This window comes from Ambystoma mexicanum, chromosome 10 (assembly GCF_040938575.1).
Source record: "Ambystoma mexicanum isolate Mex_15411 chromosome 10, UKY_AmexF1_1, whole genome shotgun sequence".
Classification (NCBI taxonomy): Eukaryota; Metazoa; Chordata; class Amphibia; order Caudata; family Ambystomatidae; genus Ambystoma; species Ambystoma mexicanum.
In genome coordinates, this window is record NC_090932.1 from 1,504,673,113 (window position 1) to 1,504,690,813 (window position 17,701).

The 17,701-nt window shown below is 45.3% G+C and overlaps 1 protein-coding gene across 3 annotated transcripts in view; it reads right to left on the bottom strand.

Moving 5' to 3' along the window:
* The window catches only part of MPHOSPH9 (M-phase phosphoprotein 9), a 1,008,430-nt gene that overhangs the window by 207,538 nt on the left and 783,191 nt on the right, over positions 1-17,701 (bottom strand). For all 3 annotated transcript variants that reach the window (XM_069619661.1, XM_069619663.1, XM_069619662.1), the window contains one exon: positions 5,830-6,002. In XM_069619661.1, the coding sequence (XP_069475762.1) occupies positions 5,830-6,002 (173 nt within the window). The remainder of the gene's footprint in view (positions 1-5,829; positions 6,003-17,701) is intronic.

The window sequence follows — 17,701 nt, forward strand, 5'->3', positions numbered from 1 at the left end:
AGAGGAGCAGTGTGATGGAAAGTTGGTGGCAGAATTGAAACAGAGTGCAGGTGAGGTTTGTGTGAAAGAGTGGTACTAGTTGTGTGATGTGCGTGTAGTGTAGTGTAAGGAGGGGGCCTTAAATGGTGAGAGAGAGAACAAAAGATTGAGCTATAGAGGGAGAGAAAGTGTAGAGGGAATTGGAGAGAGTGAATGGTGGGACGGGGTGGAAAGAATGAAAGGTGGTAGTGGGAGTAGATAAAGTGGGGAGTGGAACTGTGAATGTAGCAGTAAAAAATATGGTAGTGTGTGTGGTAAGTGTGACAGAGTCAGGCCCATGTCTAAGGGGATAGGGGGAGTGACCCAGCTCAGCCTGAAGCAGGAGGCTTTCTAAAATTAAATTCCAAACAAGCCCTACTGCAGGTATGCAAAGTGGGAGTTGTGGGGTCACCGGTCCCCGAAAAGTCCCCCCTACCGCCGTGCCAATAATGACAACACTGATGCCACGCATTTCCTCTCAAGTCCTCTCGATGCGATAGCTCGCCACAGTTCTCGCTTCTGTTTTTTCAGAATTATATCACACACGATGCAACAGCAAGCAGCCAGGAAAACCCAGACTGGAAGCATATATCCAAAAGGCACGAAATGCCAGCAAAATGGCACCACCACCAAACGGCATCCAACACCTCATTGGAGCGGACTACTCACCCTCCAGACAGAAAAACTAACTTTCAGACACCAGCATGGCAGAGAAACACCAAACTGTTTGTAAAAACTGCGCTGGAAAAGGGTACCAGCTGGGTAGCCCTCCTCTTGGGGAAAAGGCAGACACAGATTGGTGCAGGTAATCAGCCGAGTACTACAACCAATAGGGATCTGGGGGGAAGGGGTTAGACAATCCCTGCATACAGAGCCCTGCACTAAAAAAGCAGACAGAGGCAGAGTGTGGGTGGTACGGGTGAGGTCAAAGGTGGAGTTGGATAAAGACCAGGTGGAGGATTTCGAGCAGATGAGGTATTTGAGAGAGTGGCATCAGTGATGTGTAGTGTATTGCAGTGCAGGAAGTAGGGAGGTGGAGCCCAAGGGTTGGGAGTGAGAGAAAGACTGAACATAGTTGGACAGATAGTAGTCAGTGAAGCAGGAGTGATTGTTATCAGAGAGTGAGGCTAGTAGGGAGGGTGAAGAAGTGGGGTGCAAGGAGTGGGATGCATCAGGGAAGTGGGGAGGGACTGAGAACAGTGAGAGCGGGAATTGTGATGGGGCGAGCAGGGCATCATATCCATGAGTTTCATGTATGGTGAAGGGGTGAGCAGGGCACCATATCCCTGTGTTTCTGGTATAGTGGAAGGGTGTGCAGGGCACCATATCCATGAGTTTCTCGTATGGTGAAGGGGGGAGCATGGCACCATATCCCTGGGTTTCTGGTATAGTGGAAGGGCGTGCAGGGCACCATATCCCTGGGTTTCTGGTATAGTGGAAGGGCGTGCAGGGCACCATATCCCTGGGTTTCTGGTATAGTGGAAGGGCGTGCAGGGCACCATATCCCTGTGTTTCTGGCATAGTGGAAGGGTGTGCAGGGCACCATATCCATGAGTTTCTTGTATGGTGAAGGGGGGAGCATGGCACCATATCCCTGGGTTTCTGGTATAGTGGAAGGGCGTGCAGGGCACCATATCCCTGGGTTACTTGTATAGTGGAAGGGATGAGCATGGCACCATAGCCCTGAGGTTCATTAGTTGTGATTGGCGTGAAGCTGAAAGACTCATAGTAGCGTGGAAGGTAAAGAGTTGCGGTTAAGGGAGGGTAGGCGGAGTTGGTAGGACGGAGGGGAGTAAGAGTGAGGAGCAGCATAGTAAAGAGAAGGGGTGATAAGATCAGGACACATACACCACCATCTAGAACTAACATATGTGGTAGTGTAGAAATAGGTAGGAAGTCCCTGAGGGAGACAGATGGAGAACGTCTCAGGGACACCCTCTTTGAGTAATTTAGCAAACGGACAGTAGGGGCTACCGATCTGTAGAAACTAGCTTAGGGTTACAGACGTCTGGTCTAGGGCGGGAATCCCAGGGTAGTTAAGAGACAGAAAGAGACAGCCCTAGCACCACCTTCCCAAGTCCCTATTGCAACCGATACACCTTGTTATAATCAATGCCTGTCTGTTCTACAATTCTAAATGAAGCTTTAAAGAACCACAAGTAGCTCTATTGTGTGCATTAGTAATAAAAACCCTTGAACTGGAGCAAGACTGTGTTTCATTCAGGCCATCTGTCAGATAAGGCACACAGAGAAGAGGGGTGTAGTGATAGGTGAGAAGGAGGTGTAGTGACAGGTGAGAAAATGGGTGTAGTTTCAGGCGAGGGGTGTAGTGAGAGGTGAGACGAAGGGTGTAGTGAGGTGAGAAAGGTGCTACATTGACAGGCAAGGGGAGGGGAAGTTAAAAGAAGGAAAAGGGGAGAGCTCAGGAAGGGAGAGGGGAGAGTGGGAGAAAGGAAGGAAGGAGGTAGTAGATCAGGGGGATGAGTGAAAGGCAGCGACTGAGGGTGAGATTGAACCAGAGCATCTGAGATTGGCAGTTTTCACATCCAGTCATATTGACAATCCTGGGAAGTGTTACGGTAAGGCCCCTCTAGGAAATGCCAGAAGGAAACCATATAGATAAGACTGTTGCCTTTAGGACCCTCATCATCAGCTAGTAATTAGATAGTAGGTGTTACCGATCGCTAGTGGGGAAACCTGTGATTTACGGATGTGTGAGCTATGAAGGGAAATTCCACAGGAGACCAGAGGGACAACCCTTAATATAGCCATCCTCTTTCGAGCTAGTAGCATTCCATTGAACTGAAGGACATGTCTACATATTGACCCATCTGCCTGTCTTACTAATGAAAAATCTAACATTAATGATGAAAGTTGATGCACCTTACACTGTTTTGTTTTGAAAATAAAACCCCTCGGAACATCCGTGATACTCAGTTATCAAGGCCATCTATGACAACAACCCTCAAATGGGTCAGTTATGCATTGTAAATGAACAGGTGTACCCCATTTCTTAGCTAGTAGCATTTTCACAGTGACATGCAACAAGGGTGCGCCTGCAGGAATACTGGCCGAATAGACGGTAGGTACTGCAACGTGTTATTAAAAAGAATCATGCATCAATGGTTAACATCTAAAACAAGTATGGCTGGTTATGGAGAAAGTGATACACGAATTCTAGATATTGTGTCCAATCCCAGGATGACAGTCTTGGTTAAGAATGATGTAGTCAAGATCAAAAAGGATGTACAATAGGATACAGAAATGGTGAAAAGGAAGAAGGAATGTAAAAAGTTAAGGAAAGATAACTACACACAGATTGACATTTAAGAGGGCCAAAACTGTCATCCAACACCTGGACACCTCCCACCTGGATTGTGGCAATGCGCTACTTACAGGAGTCCTAGATGCCATCTTGGCCTGTGTACAAGCTGTGAAGCACGCCTCATTACAGGACTACGAATATTAAACCACATCAACCCCATCCCAAAGGTGTTGCACTAGCTACCCGTTCAAGCATGTATCAAGTTCAAGACAGCCTGCATCAACTAAAAGCTGACACAACCAAAACAACTCTACCTGGCTGACAAACTCATCTCGGAATGTCAACACAGTACCAGTAGCCACAACATTACACTGAAAACAAATAACTTCAAGAGGGGGAAAAATAGGAAATATGCCACTTTCTGTGACGTACCAAATCTCTCGAAGTTGGCAATGCAGATAAAACAGTCACCCTTAACCCCACACTTCAGGAAGACCTTAAAGGCCCTACTATTCAAAGAACAGTGCACCAATCACCAACTGCTTTACTCAATCCGAATTCTCCCGCTCTGAAGATCACAATTCACTTGCTCCCCCTATACACCCCAGCTCTACTCTTACTTGTAAACCCCTTGGTGTGTCCCCTGTGTACAGTACACCGTTGCATCTCTGCTAAGTTTTCACTTTATAAATCCCAAGCACACCTACACAATAACCTTTAAAGAGGACACATGGCATTTAGGTTTTAAGGTAGCTTAAATGACAACAGAAAATACTAAATGAATACTCTTATCTCAACTCTTGCAGTGGCAAAATGACTATTAATTGCTATGACATTGCCAAACAAGTAAACAGTAATAGTGAATTCCATGGAATTCCATCATCCCCCTACAATATATACAAAGGGACTTGAGGAAGGGAACCATGTCTGAATGTTTGATGAAAAACAGGGAGGGTTGCTCAGATATTTCGAGAGGTTATGGGAGATGTGATTGTACACAAAGGTGTTCGGATGTCAGATGAAGCCTTGATGAAGTCTGTTTAGCCAGGGCAGTGGGTCCGCCACCAGTCTCTTATAATTGTGTGTTTACGTATCTAGTAACTAGATACGTATCATGCTGGGCAATGAATAAGAAATTCAGCTGCACATAATTGACATTTCCCTAGAAAGTGCAGAAGGCAAAATCCAGAAGTGGATGTGAAATGCACTTTATGTGAAAGTGGTGGGTAGAAGATAAACTGAATGATCATAACTGACATACTTTGTTCAACTGTTACAGTTTCATTTATTTTTAGGCATTTTGTAGAATAGTGTTAACTGGGGGCCTGTAGCATACAGGAATGTGAATTAAGCAATAAACCCTGATAGGCGGGGGGGGGGCTTTTCTGGGTCAGGTAATGCCCGGGGCCGAGTTTGCTCTGGCCTTTATGTGGGTCCCAGGCATCATCAGACTCGGTAAAGCCCCCCCCTCCCCACCAGGAGGGGTTTATGGCTATTAGCATCCCGCCATGGTTTTCAGGGATGATACACGTTTTTTTAAGTTGAGAACCGGCATAGTTGCAGTTTCACAACATAAAATGACTACAAACCATGATGGCCACCATGGTCAAGGGAGAAGGGAACTAAATGAACTCCATTCTCCCTTTCTATGGGACTATTGCCACCGGAGGGAAACGCGGGACACAGTGATACAGGCACCGTCGAGGGACCAAGCAGCTTTAGGTAAGTCAGGCATGGGTTGGGGTGAGGAAGTGTGTGGACAGGTAGGTGGAAATTGGGGTTGTGGTGAAGGGTTAACAGGAGGACTTACCTGCTACCCGGCAAGAAAAAAGGCATATTTCCGCTACTCCAGGAACTAGGAATGCTGAATCTACCATGTGGTAAAGGCTGTGCTCCGAGCACCACGATTGGCTGAGAGTCCCCATGACCCTCCCTGATTGGCTGGGGGCTGTTTGCCACTCACCAGCCAGGGTGCTAATCGGGGGTATGGCCTACAATATATTTTAACGTGAATACAAATACCACCTATAAAGTTGAAGTGTTGAACTCTAAGTTTCTAGTTAATAACTGGTGGCATAGGGCTGAGATAGCAACTTAGAATACAGGAATTACATTGCGTACTATACTTTGAAAGTCTTTAGCAGGAATCCTTGGGTCAATAGTCCAGTGGGGGCAGGGGGCAGAAGCCTGTTTTGGAGTCAACGAATGGGATGAAGCTGTATCAGTTACAAGGCAAACGTCTAAAGACTTGAGAAGTTTGATCTTATAAAACACAGAAAAACCATATCCAATAACATATGCAGAAACACTGAAACATGAGACATTGGGGGATAATGGCACGGTTGACATTTGATTACTACAAGAGAACAGTATCACATAAATAAAATATGTAAAATGGTATAGTCTACATCACCTTTGCCACTCAATTTTAAATTAATTTGTATACAGGAAATTTGTATTTTCTGAATTAAATATGCTACAAAAACACAAGCAGTTCTGCATGCAAATACATTGTAGAAAACATGGAGAAACGTAAATAGACTTACTGTTGGAAATGTCCACTTTTTCTGTTTGAGTACCCCAACTCTTGAAGACTTTTCCATCCTCAAATTCTTTGAAGGCTCTCATAATAGGGGTGTCTGGTGTCATTCTTTCTTTTTTTGTCAAGCTTCTAGAAAAGCTTTCACGAGAAACTTCCTTTTCTGGTGGAGAAGGATACCTAAAAATATATTACCAAAATTGGAATTTAGAAAATTTAGTGAATTAAATGAATTTGATGCAGAGAAAATATGAGGGAAATTTGAGGCCCAACCAATGAAATTGAAACCAATGCAATTCGTAAAAAAAAGTCCAACCCTTGAACTATGCGAGGAGGGGGTTCTTCCTCACGGCCGGGGGTTGGATTTCCTTCAGTTTCATGTCAGCGTGTAATGCAAGCTCACATGAGACAATGTAAATTTCACCTCTGCAGCCATTTCCGACTGCAGCTGTGACATGGAAGGTACATACCTCCCTCAATCTCTGGCATTTCTATGCTGTTTTGATAGAGGGAGGTGTCGCTGGAAAGGGGAGGCTTTCCCCTTTCCAACAACACCTTCCTTTCGTTTACAGGTTTATTTACGGTCGAAGCATTTGCTTTGTTATGTAAGTAGTTTTTTTTATTCTACGGTTAGGACCCATTGTCAGTGGTGTGGGTGGGAGTGGGCATTCTGGGGAGTTATTAGGGTGGGATGGGACACAATTACAGGATCAGGCCACAAATTGCCCCCCATGCCATTAGAACATTGCTGTTTCCCTGGGAGGGCAATGTGGCAGTTTGCGCCACTATTTTGAAAACCCTGGGAGGCAGTAATGGTCGCTAGGCCTTCTGGAAAGGTATGTTCTGGGTGGTGGGGGTTTCAATATGGCCATTGCCCTCATCAGCATTTCCCATGAGTTTGCAGTTTTCCTTCCTTGGTGGCAGATCAAGGGTAGGGAAAGGTTTGCAGATAGTTGGGCTGCATTATAATTTTTTCTTCTGGGGAGGGGTGGGGATCCCTGGAACTGCTGCTGCACTTGGGGATGGTCAACCCACATGGGAGACAGCCGCCCAAGGCCAGGGACACCACCCGGACCATCCTGGAGCTCTGGCTGGGCTGTGTTACAGCTTTTCCCTGCAGGAAAGGACAGGGACCCATCCGGGGTTCCATGGGACTGCCGCTGCACTTGGGGATGGTCAACCCACATGGGAGACAGCTGCTGAATGCCAGGGACATGAACCCTGACCATCCTGGAGCTCTGGCTGGCCTGTGTTACAGCTTTTCCCTCTGGAAAATTACGGGGACCCAGCTGGGGCTTCCTGGACCTGCAGCTGGGCTTAGGGACGATCAACCCACATGGGAGACAGCCGCCCAAGACCAGGGACAACACCCCGACAATCCTTGACCTCTGTGGCTGGCCTGTGTTACAGCTTTCCCCACCAGGGAGCCCCGGCAGTGTGAAAATACCTCACTGGAGAGAAAAGCTGTAACACAGCCCAGCCAGAACTACAGGATGGTCAGGGGTGATGATCCCGGCGTTGGACAATGGTTTCCCAAGTGGGGCAACCGTACCCAAGCCCAGTGGCAGTCCCAGGGTGCCCCAGCAGGGTCCCAGTCCTTTCCCGGTGGGCATACCAATTTTGGAAGCTGAAAGCTTTAAAAAGCACACCACCAGATAAAGAACTTGGGAGGATAAAAGCCTCTTCTATTATTATGGCAGGAAAGACCAGGGATGAGGATTGTACCCTTGTCATTTAAGTGCTTTGAATTACCTTATATTCTTGGCGGTTGGTTGCAAAGTTTTTCTTGCAACTCTATGGATTAGCTTTTGGGCAATGTTGACGGCACCAAATGGTCCGTTTGGATTCTCTCCCATGCGTTGGTCAATTGAGAAATGCAACACACTACTGGGGAAACATGAATGGGTGAGTCATTGTTTTGTAGGGGCTGCCAAGTCTTTTGTGGCTGCACCCCTACCACAGACTCTTCCTCGCTTATATCCCCTTTGAAAGGTGGATTGAAATGGGGTGGATTGAGATTGTGAGGAATATCATGGAGGCGATTTAGATTCACGACTGTAACCGGGCTGAGATGTTCGGAGGTAGCCTTGCCCTCGAAAGAAAAGCGAGTGTTAAAAACCCCACGTTGAACATAAGGCTTATTAGAAATGTGCACTAATGTTTTAAAAGTTTTGTGCTCTTTTTTGGCCTTTTCTAGAGCATAATGCACCGCCTTCCCAACAAATACATTGCTCTATATGGGCACGTTAATGAGAGTAGCTTGAGTTTCCAGCTTGAAGCCAGAATTATGAAGCCAAGAGTGTTGTTTGAGCATTGTACCTTGTGCCACTATCCTTCCTGTTTCTGTGGCATCTAAAGTATTTTTATTAATGTTGTTGGCAACCTGTTCGCCTTCCGATACAGTTTTTAGAATTTGAGAGCAGAAGGGTTCAGGAACAGAGTCTAGTTGTTACTGGACAGTACCCATTGTGTTCTACTTTAGATAGCTAAAAGAGTTGTATTACTAGCAAGTCTGACGTAGTACGACACAGAAGTTGAGACCTTTTTACCGAGGGCATACATCTTCTTGCTCTCTTTATCAGGAGGCGCTCCAGCTGACGGTAGTGGTGTTCATGCCCTTTTTCGTGTGGTTGTTATCACTCGGGAATCAGGTTTGAGGTGCCCCCTTATATACAAAGCGACAATAGGAGCAGGTTTAAAACTCAACACGTGGGTTTACTGCTCTAGTAAGCGAGGGGGGTTACTAAAGAAGGTTGACACATTTGGTTATGGGCTGTAAGAAAGGAATAAACTGTCCCACAGACCTTTTCTCATTAAGGATGTCATCGACAAAATCTGTATCCTCAACTGACACCAAGTTTGTATTTTAAAATGGTCTGAGGCTTGTAAGTCATTATAGAGTATATGGTCATCTATATGGGGAGTTAACAACAGCTTCATTGTCAACATCAGATGACAGTAGCAGGTAATTATCTGGGTTGTAATTGGGGCCATCAGTGGGATCGTCATTTAAAGTCCCCTGTTCATCAATAAATACATCATCTCCGTCATCATCAATATGAACTAGATCATGAGATTGAAAAGAAGGTTTCCTATCTAATCTGGGCAACTTAGCTGGTGGTTGATACTCATCCATGTCAATGTATTTTTGTTTAATTGAGTAACATTCTAAAAGATTAACTAAAGCAGAAACCTTGTCCATTGTCTCTTTGAAACGATCTTTTGTCCATGCCTCTGACCTAGGTGTATCTTTTTTCCCCCCAACTTGTTTTGATTGGTTTTATGCATGCAAGCTTCCAATGTGACATCAGAGATCACATGTGTTACTCAGAGCTTAGTTATAACAATGAAGGAAAAAAAAGGAGAATGGGTAACATAAATAAATAACAACACTAGTCCCTGTAAGGGGGTGGGGAGGGAACACCGGGAGACAACAGAAAGACAGCAGATTTCACAAAGTGCTTAGTTCAGGGAGGCAGTTCACCTCGGTGTGCCCGTTTGCAGGATTCTTCTGTTATGAGTTCGTGTAGGAGCTTATCTTTTAATGGAAAAGCAATTATTTCAAGATCAGTAGGAATGGAATCCCTATGTAACGCTTTAGATGGTGGGGGGAGACATAGCGGAAGTGTAGTGTGTGGCTTTTGAAAAAGTATACAACTGTTTCGATGGCCATTTGGGTTAATTGGACTCTTTCGAAGATAATTTGTGAGTGTCTAAGATACTGAAAGATCATGCGGTTGTTTCAGCGCCTGTCTGGCAATAGGCGTTGTGGAAACTGTAACTGCCAATTCTTTAATGTGCCGTTGTGGGATCGATCTGCCCCGTTTATGTTTGTGTGTACCTTTGTCACCGGGTGTGGTCTCCACAGCAGGGCAGATGGCCTGCCATTCGGAGTGTGAGACTGGCACACAGTAATCCACTGATCCCATTAGGTCTTCTGCGTCACTTTGTTCATCATAGCTGCCCTGTTCTTCCTCCTCCGCACCGGTGGGGCTGTCCGATAAAGCCTCGGCTAGCATGGCGTAAGCCGGCCACCATTTAGTGCATCTCTTTTTCAATGTTTTAGCACGAAAGAGCTTGCATGCCGAGCAGCGGTTTTCGGAGTGATCTCTGCGAAGACCGTGATTGCGCATGTCTTTCCACTGATATTTTCTATCACAGGAAGGGAAACATTTAAAAGGTGTATTTCCCATATCTGGGAAAAAAGGGCGGCAAGTCTAAGTATACAAAAGGGGAATATGAATTATAGACATTCTCTATGCAATGGAAGATGTAAATTGCCCCCACTCTCCCTACTGTACAGGCTGCAGCCTGGTGTAGGCTGAAGCCAGCGAGGAGTTGGAAGTCATCGAAGACGATCGTCGAGCTGCTTCGTTTCTTGATAGTATTATCGCTGAATCCCTCTTGATCCATAGATTGTAAAATGATGGTAAATAGCGAGGTGCAGTATAAATAAACTACTTGATAATTATTAAGTAAAAGCTTGCAAGCCAGGTACTCTGCATGGAGTGACCGAGTGACCGACCATGATGACGGAAAAAAAACAATCAAGACCTTGATGTTTGAAGGACCTTGGGTACAGTACACGCCACACTTGGGATAGTATTACAAACATGCCTTGTCAACGTCCCTTTTCAAAAATAAGTAATTCAATACTCTGCACCAACCACTGGATATCAGCCTACGCAAACCATTTGATTCTAAGCAGATCCACAAGCCTCCGAAAGATAGCTATAGTATTTACTGTGTACAAGCTACTCCAACTACTAGAGTGCGGAATAAGGGGGGATTTAGGGGTGAAAAAAACTGTTAATCAGCAGAGAATATGTATATCTTATGTAGGTATTTTGGGTGTTGGGATAGAGGTCTCCTTTGTAATATATGTGATAATGATCCACGGGTACTTGTATTGATTGCTTACATTAATTATATTTTTGAAATGTACTTATTAATAACGAATCTGATACAAAGTAAGATTCAGTTTTTATTGCAGAGGATTTTAATGCTTGTATTGGGAATTCATTTTCTCAATAGATGTAGACTAAGAGGAACATTCTGCTTGCGGTATTCCCTTGTGTTACCAACTCCTTTTTTTCTAATGTACCGGGAAGGAAATGATTTAAACATTTGCAAGATAATGGTGTACATTTTCTAAATGGCGACTTCAATTCAAATTGTCAAACAAAAGGCACTTTTGTAAGACCTCCTTCAGCCACAACATACATATGTACGCTGCAAGATTGCATAGAGTTAAATCCTTTGAGGAAACATTTAGTGGGAAGTTCTCGTCACTTTGGAGAAAAACAATGCCAATAACTTACAATCTTGTCCACCCTCCCTCCATGAATAATATAATAAACTCAAAATGTGGTGAGGATTATAAATTTAAATACAGTAACAGGACATTTTCACTTGTTTGTCGCCTGCTACTGGTTTAAAACAGAGTCAACTAATGTTTTGTTTTTAATTATGTAATAAAAGGTGTAATGGGTTTTCCAGTCAGACCAGGAAGTGCGGCAAAAGGTCATAACATGCGGTACGATAAGGATTATACAAAGGCAAAATCGAAATGATTGACCCGTCTTGAGAGCTTAGCCAAAGCACACCTCAGCTGCAACATCTGAATATAGGGCAACATTGTGCACAGTGAAAAATAAGCCAAAAAATATGAAGCATGTGGTCAACTATATTCAGTATGGAATGCAATGCACCCTCAGCTTTAAATGCACAATCACATTGCTTCTCTGCATAGAGGCGCACATACTCTGTTGTTGAGGTAGTGCATGGCTACCATGCTGTCCGTATGGACCACCAAACACTTGCCCTTCACAGATGGGAAGAAGACAACCAGGTTGACCTCAAATGCAGAAAGGTGATGTGCTTCCGAGACTCAGGGGCAGACCACAGTCCGCTCACCAAATATCCAACAGGCAAGCGCACTAACCTTTAAAGGACCCATTGGTGACCACTGTTAGCTGAGGCAATGGTTGCCAAAGCAATGCCCCTTTTAACATGTTGTCTAGCGAGGACCAGCATGCAAGGGCTCAAGAGACTCTGCTCGAGACCTGCAAAAGGTCAGCCATGTTCCCCTTCTTGGCTCCTAACCTTTTACTCCCCTCCCCACCCACTCACCTTTCTGGTTCCACTCTTGATCTCACCTTCACCTCTTCATTCACTGCTTCTTCAATATCTGCCCTTCCTAACTATTTATCTGACCATTCCTTACTCTCCCTTTCCCTCAATCCCCCTGCCTCTTCTCTTCCCTCCCCATTATCCTCCACTTCCTTTTATCGACACGACCTGCGTAACTTTGACCCTTCTCTTTTCCTCGCCTCGTGCTCCTCTTTCCATCCCCCTCTATCCCACTTCTCTTCTCTCTCGGCCGATGAGGCCTCTTCCACCTTAACCTCTACACTCACATCTACTCTTGATCTTCTTTACCCTCTCTCCTTGTTCCGCCCTTCTAGCAAGCCCGCTCAACCTTGGCTCTCTGCTCACCATTCCTCCATGTGTCGCCTTCTCAGATGCCTTGAACGACGCTGGCTTAAACACCCCTCCCCTTCTAACCTTTCTACCTACTTTTTCTATCATACCCTCTATGACTCTTACCTTAACTCCGCTAAACGATTTTACTTCTCTGACATTCTCCACTCTCAATCCGCTCACCCTTGCCGCATCTTTCAAACCTTAACTAGTCTTCTCGCTCCCCCTACCTTTGATCATTCCATTTCCTCTCCTCTATCTGCTACCACTCTTTCTACTTTCTTCTCCAACAAAGTCCTCAACCTCCACCAAAATATCTTCCCATCCCCTTCTTACTCTCCCCCTTCACCTCCCCCTCTCCTCCACCCCCCACCCTCTACCTTGTCCTCCTTCACTTCTGTTCTCAGTCTGAAGTTTCCCTCCTCTTATCTAAAACTCATCCTTCCCCCTCTGACCCCATTCCTACCCCATTCCTACCTCCCTTATTCCTAAAATCTACTCCTCCTTTTACCCCCTCTTACCTCCTTTTTCAACCCCTGTCCCTCCACTTCCACCTTTCCTCTTTCTTTCAAACATGCGACAATTATTCCCATCCTCAAAAAACATTCAGCTAATCCCCACCTGGCATCCAACTATCGCCCTATCTCCCTCCTACCCTTTCTCTCTAAAGTTCTTGAACGTATTGTCTATTCTCAACTCTCTTCCTTCGTTTCCAAACTTTCTCTCCTCCCCCTTACCCAATCTGGCTTCCGCCCACACCACTCCACAGAAACTGCTCTCATCTCTGTTCTCAACTCTCTCCTTTCTGCCCGCTACTCTAAGCACTGCTCCATTCTCATCCTCCTTGACCTTTCTGAAGGCTTTGATACTGTCGATCACCCTCTCCTCAATTCTCTCTCATCCTTGGGCCTCAATTGGTTCTCCTCTTATCTTTCTAACCGCACCTTTGCAGTTTCCTGGGGTGGCTGCGCCTCCCCCACCTTTCCTCTCAGCCACATCATCCCCCAAGGTTCTGTATTTGGCCGCTTTCTTTTCTCTCTCTACACTTCCTGCTTAGCCCCTATCATCTCCTCCTTTGGTGTCTCACACCATTTCTATGCAGACAATACCCAGCTTTTTCTCTCCTTCTCCTCCTTCAACCCTGCCATCCATCTTAAGCTTTCCTCCTGCCTTTCCGCTATTAAACCTTGGATGTCATCTCACTAAATACAGACAAAACTGAAGTCCTATTCTTCCCTGCCAATACTCTTCCTCCTCCTCCATTTTCTCTTTCATTCTCTTTTCTTTCTCTCTTCCCAACTCCCCTTTTAACCCCATGTCCGTAACCTTGGTCTTCACATTGACCCTTATCTCTCTCACCACATTTCTCTTACTGCCAGATCCTGTCGCTTTTACCTTTACAACATCCATAAAATTCGATCCTTCCTAACCTTCCATGTGGCTAAGCTTTTAATCACCTCCCTCATCTTCTCCAGACTCTTCTACTGCTCCACTCTCTTCTTCAGACTCCCCTCCTCTTACCTTACCCCCCCTAAAATCTGTCTACCACTCTGCCATCTGCTCTCTCTGCCTCCTCTCACCTCATGATTCCATCTCCTCTTCCCTCTCTTCACTAGACTGGCTCCCCTTTCATTCCCAGCCCAAATTCAATTTCCTCTTTCTCGTCTTTGAATCCCTCTATGGTCTTGCTCCACCTTACCTCTCCTCTCTCCTCACTTTCTATGCTCCCTCCCGCCCACTCCGCTCTGCTGATCTCTTCCTACTCACTTCTCCCACTCCTCCCTGTGCCCCATCCCGCTTCCTCTCCTTCCAACTCCTTGCTCCCTTCCACTGAAACTTCCTCTCTCTCCCCATTAGCTCTATTTCCTCCCATTCTGCCTTCTGCACTTCTCTAAAATCCTATCTTTTCCATTCACCTCCTTAACACCTTTACTTCCCCCCTCACCTTGATCTTTTACACTTCCCACACCTCCTACAGCTTCTCTCACTGTGGTTCTTCTCCTTTCATGCTTAACCACATCACATATGTAAATTGTTCCTTAAACTGTTTTCTGGTACTTGATTCAAATGTTATGTATTGCTCATTGTAATTCTTGTTGTCCTTTTGTAAAGCGCTTTGCGTTAAGCGCTATATAAAACTGAATAAATACAAAATACAAATACAACAGAAGAGCCACTGGAGTGACTTCATGCACAGTCGTGCCTTTGGATGCACCAGAATGCAGGAGGCCAAGAGACACAACAAGCGCAGGAAGGTTGATGGTCACCATGCAATACTATGGTGGAAAAGCTCTGTCCATTCAAGTGTCCAAGACCGCCCCAATAAACAGAAGGGATTAGGGCGGCGAAACCTGGGACTTCTTGTGGCATACTCCAGCAGAGCTCTGATGCAGTTGGTGCTAATGAAGCCGAGACAGAGGGGGCCAGCGCAGATCGCTCGACAACCAAGGATGCAGGATTTTGCCCATAAGATCTGGGGCCAAGCCCTTCAGTGTGCGGTTGTGCTGCTTTGCAGGGTTCCTGCGAGCTTTTCAAGTGTAGTGTGCCCTGATGGCAATACCAGCGCTGTGGCCTCAGCGAAGATATCACGGATCTTCACCCTGAAAGCCTCCCATTCCACCATGGTGCAAAATTGGGTAGGAAATGCTACATGCAGAGCTGCTTTGTGGGAGCCCCTGGAGACATTACTCATCTTCTTCAAAGAGGAAGAAGAGAGGCACAGAGAGGAACTGTTTGGGGAACATGTCCTCTTGCTGTGCTTTTTCTCCTTTTGGGCCACACACCAGTCTTCTGACCTCTGATCTGTGCCCTGCGACCTCCAATGAGATTGCTGGTCATCTTTTTCCTTGTGGAAATAAGTGAATAGCTTTGCACATTCCCAGAGAGCCTTGGGATGCACCAACTGACACGACCCGCACTCTTGAGGATAGTGCTCCTCTCCCAAATTGTATAGACAGATCCTGTGGTGAATCGGAAACTGGAATGTGTCGACCGCAGTCCACGCAGGGCTTGAAGTCTGAAGCTTTCCTGGGAGTAGGGATTTTCACGAAACAGATTTAGCAGTGTCCCAGAAGCAAACAGCATGCACGGTAAAAAGTAGCTGAGGTCATGTGGTGCAGCGCTTCAATATATACTGTCCAGCATGCATCGGGACATAGTGTGGAACTAACAGAGCCACTCTGCGCACCCTGGTAGCGTAAAGTCTGCGAAGATCAGCTGCAATGAAGACAAATATTAGAAGAGGAATCCATGGGAGAAAAGAATCCATAAGAATTATTTTTATGAGTAAATGTATTATTCAGGAATCTTAATATAAGGATGAAGTGTTTTTCGTTTATGACTGTTCACAAATATTTTGGTCTTCTAACTAGTTTTTAATAGGCTATGCATACATTTTCAAATAGTATGGGTTGATGATTTTGCTCCATCAATGTTTTTATTGGTCTTTGTATGCATGTTTTCGTATGCTTAATAAATGTATTTGAATAAATCATAATTGTCCCGTTGATACACAAATGTTCATTGTATATGTTTATGTAGGCCTTTAATTATGTCAAAGAATGATGCTTTTTATTTCTATACAACATTCAACCATATGCAGCTGTAGAATAATTGCTGATACTGACCCCTTCTGCTTTCTTAATAATGTGTCTAAATAATTAAAATTGTACCATAGAAATACAGTTAAGCTTGATGCATCCATGCAGATGTAATGACTGCAAAAAGTAGATCAAAAAGGTTTCTCTGTTTTACCTTCATTTCAGGATCCCGTCCATCTGCGATGGGTTTTTTATATGTTCGAGAATTGCAATTTTGCATGGACTGAATGACGGTCGTCAAGGAAAATGTCCAGCAGCGTTTGATTTTGGTAGTTAGCTTAGATAGCAGACTTTTGTTTAGGTACTACTCCTTTAACCTTCCTAGTTGTTTCATCCACAAACACTTTGCTACAGCAACACTGAATGCTGTAAATTACATGCAGCGTCACATGCTTGGAAATGGTGGAATGGCCTTGTTAATATGGATTTCTAGACTCTGGTCTGGTGGGCAAATATTAGGAGGCCACCATAGTTACAGTGAACAAGAGGACACAGAGGTTAGCCAAAACTCAGTCAAGGTAGCAACAGAGAGCAGTCAAGGCAATTCTCAGGAGAGTGAGCGTGGGGTTAGAGGTCCATAATGAGTCCATACAGTGAAGCACACAATAATTCAATTTAGACAGGAATTTATAAAAATACAGTATTTATTCTAGGCCATAAACACACACAAATTAAACAAGCAAGTGATAATGTCGCACAACACCCAATAACAAACTTATACAGGGCCTCATTACAAGGTTGGCGCATCGGCAGGTTGCCAACCCCGTAACACTGGGAAGTCAGGCAGTGGAAAATGTCAGTTCCCATTCCCGTGGAGTCCCATCGGACTCTAGGGGAATGGGGACTCGGAAATAACGGCACTGTAGCTAATGGTGACGGTGCTTCTGTGACAACTCTGCTTTCTGGGCCGTTGCGCCCGGCAGGACAGACCTGCCGGGTGTAGAGGCCCCAGAGAGTATAGTTGTAGTCTGCTTTACCGGAAAGGGTGCTGGTGCCTTGCTACCTGCACCCTTATTTCCGGACCGGTAGACTTGTAATGAGTCCCACAGTCAGCATAGGTTCTTAAAATGCATTAAAACACTTAAATCAACAAAGGAGGTAAGTAAAGTGATGCAGTAAAGATGGAACCAAGCCATTAGTAATATTCTCTACCATCAAGTCCAATCCTTAAGAGTGGGGCCCAGTGCCCAAAAGTAACAATGCTTCCCCCCAGAATGTGTCCATTGCAGGTAAGTTCCATGTGTTGGTGATTGTTCAAAAGAAGAGATGCAACAAAGTTACCAGGTAAGTAAATTGTGTTCTTATCTTTCAGGTTTTACTACTTGGGTTTGACGACCAAAAAGCAGTGGAATGGAGGGATACAAAGAGACTTATTCTCAATGTTATCCTACGGAGGACAGGGGAGACAAATGCTTTGCGTTTACTCACCCCCCTGACTTCGATTTGCACAGGTGACTGGATGGGTTAACTTTGGGGGTGGGAGGACTTTGATTGAGGTTTGATTCCTGGCCGTTGGTTCCGGTGAAAGGTGCCCAGGAGCTGAGGGTGCGAGGTTTCTTCCAGTCGGGTCCAGGGGCAGAGTGCAACCCCTGGCGATGGAGAAATGCAAGCTTCACCTATGCAGCCTCTTCAGGACACTTCACAGGGCGGGGCAAGGCGAGTTCCAGTGACACCCAGCGCAATTCGTCCATCCAGTTGTAGAAGTCCTTTCAGGACAAGATCCCTTGATGCTGAAATTCGTCAGGAAGGTGGCTTATACCACAAGCTGGCGACCACCAAAGTTCTGGATACAAATGC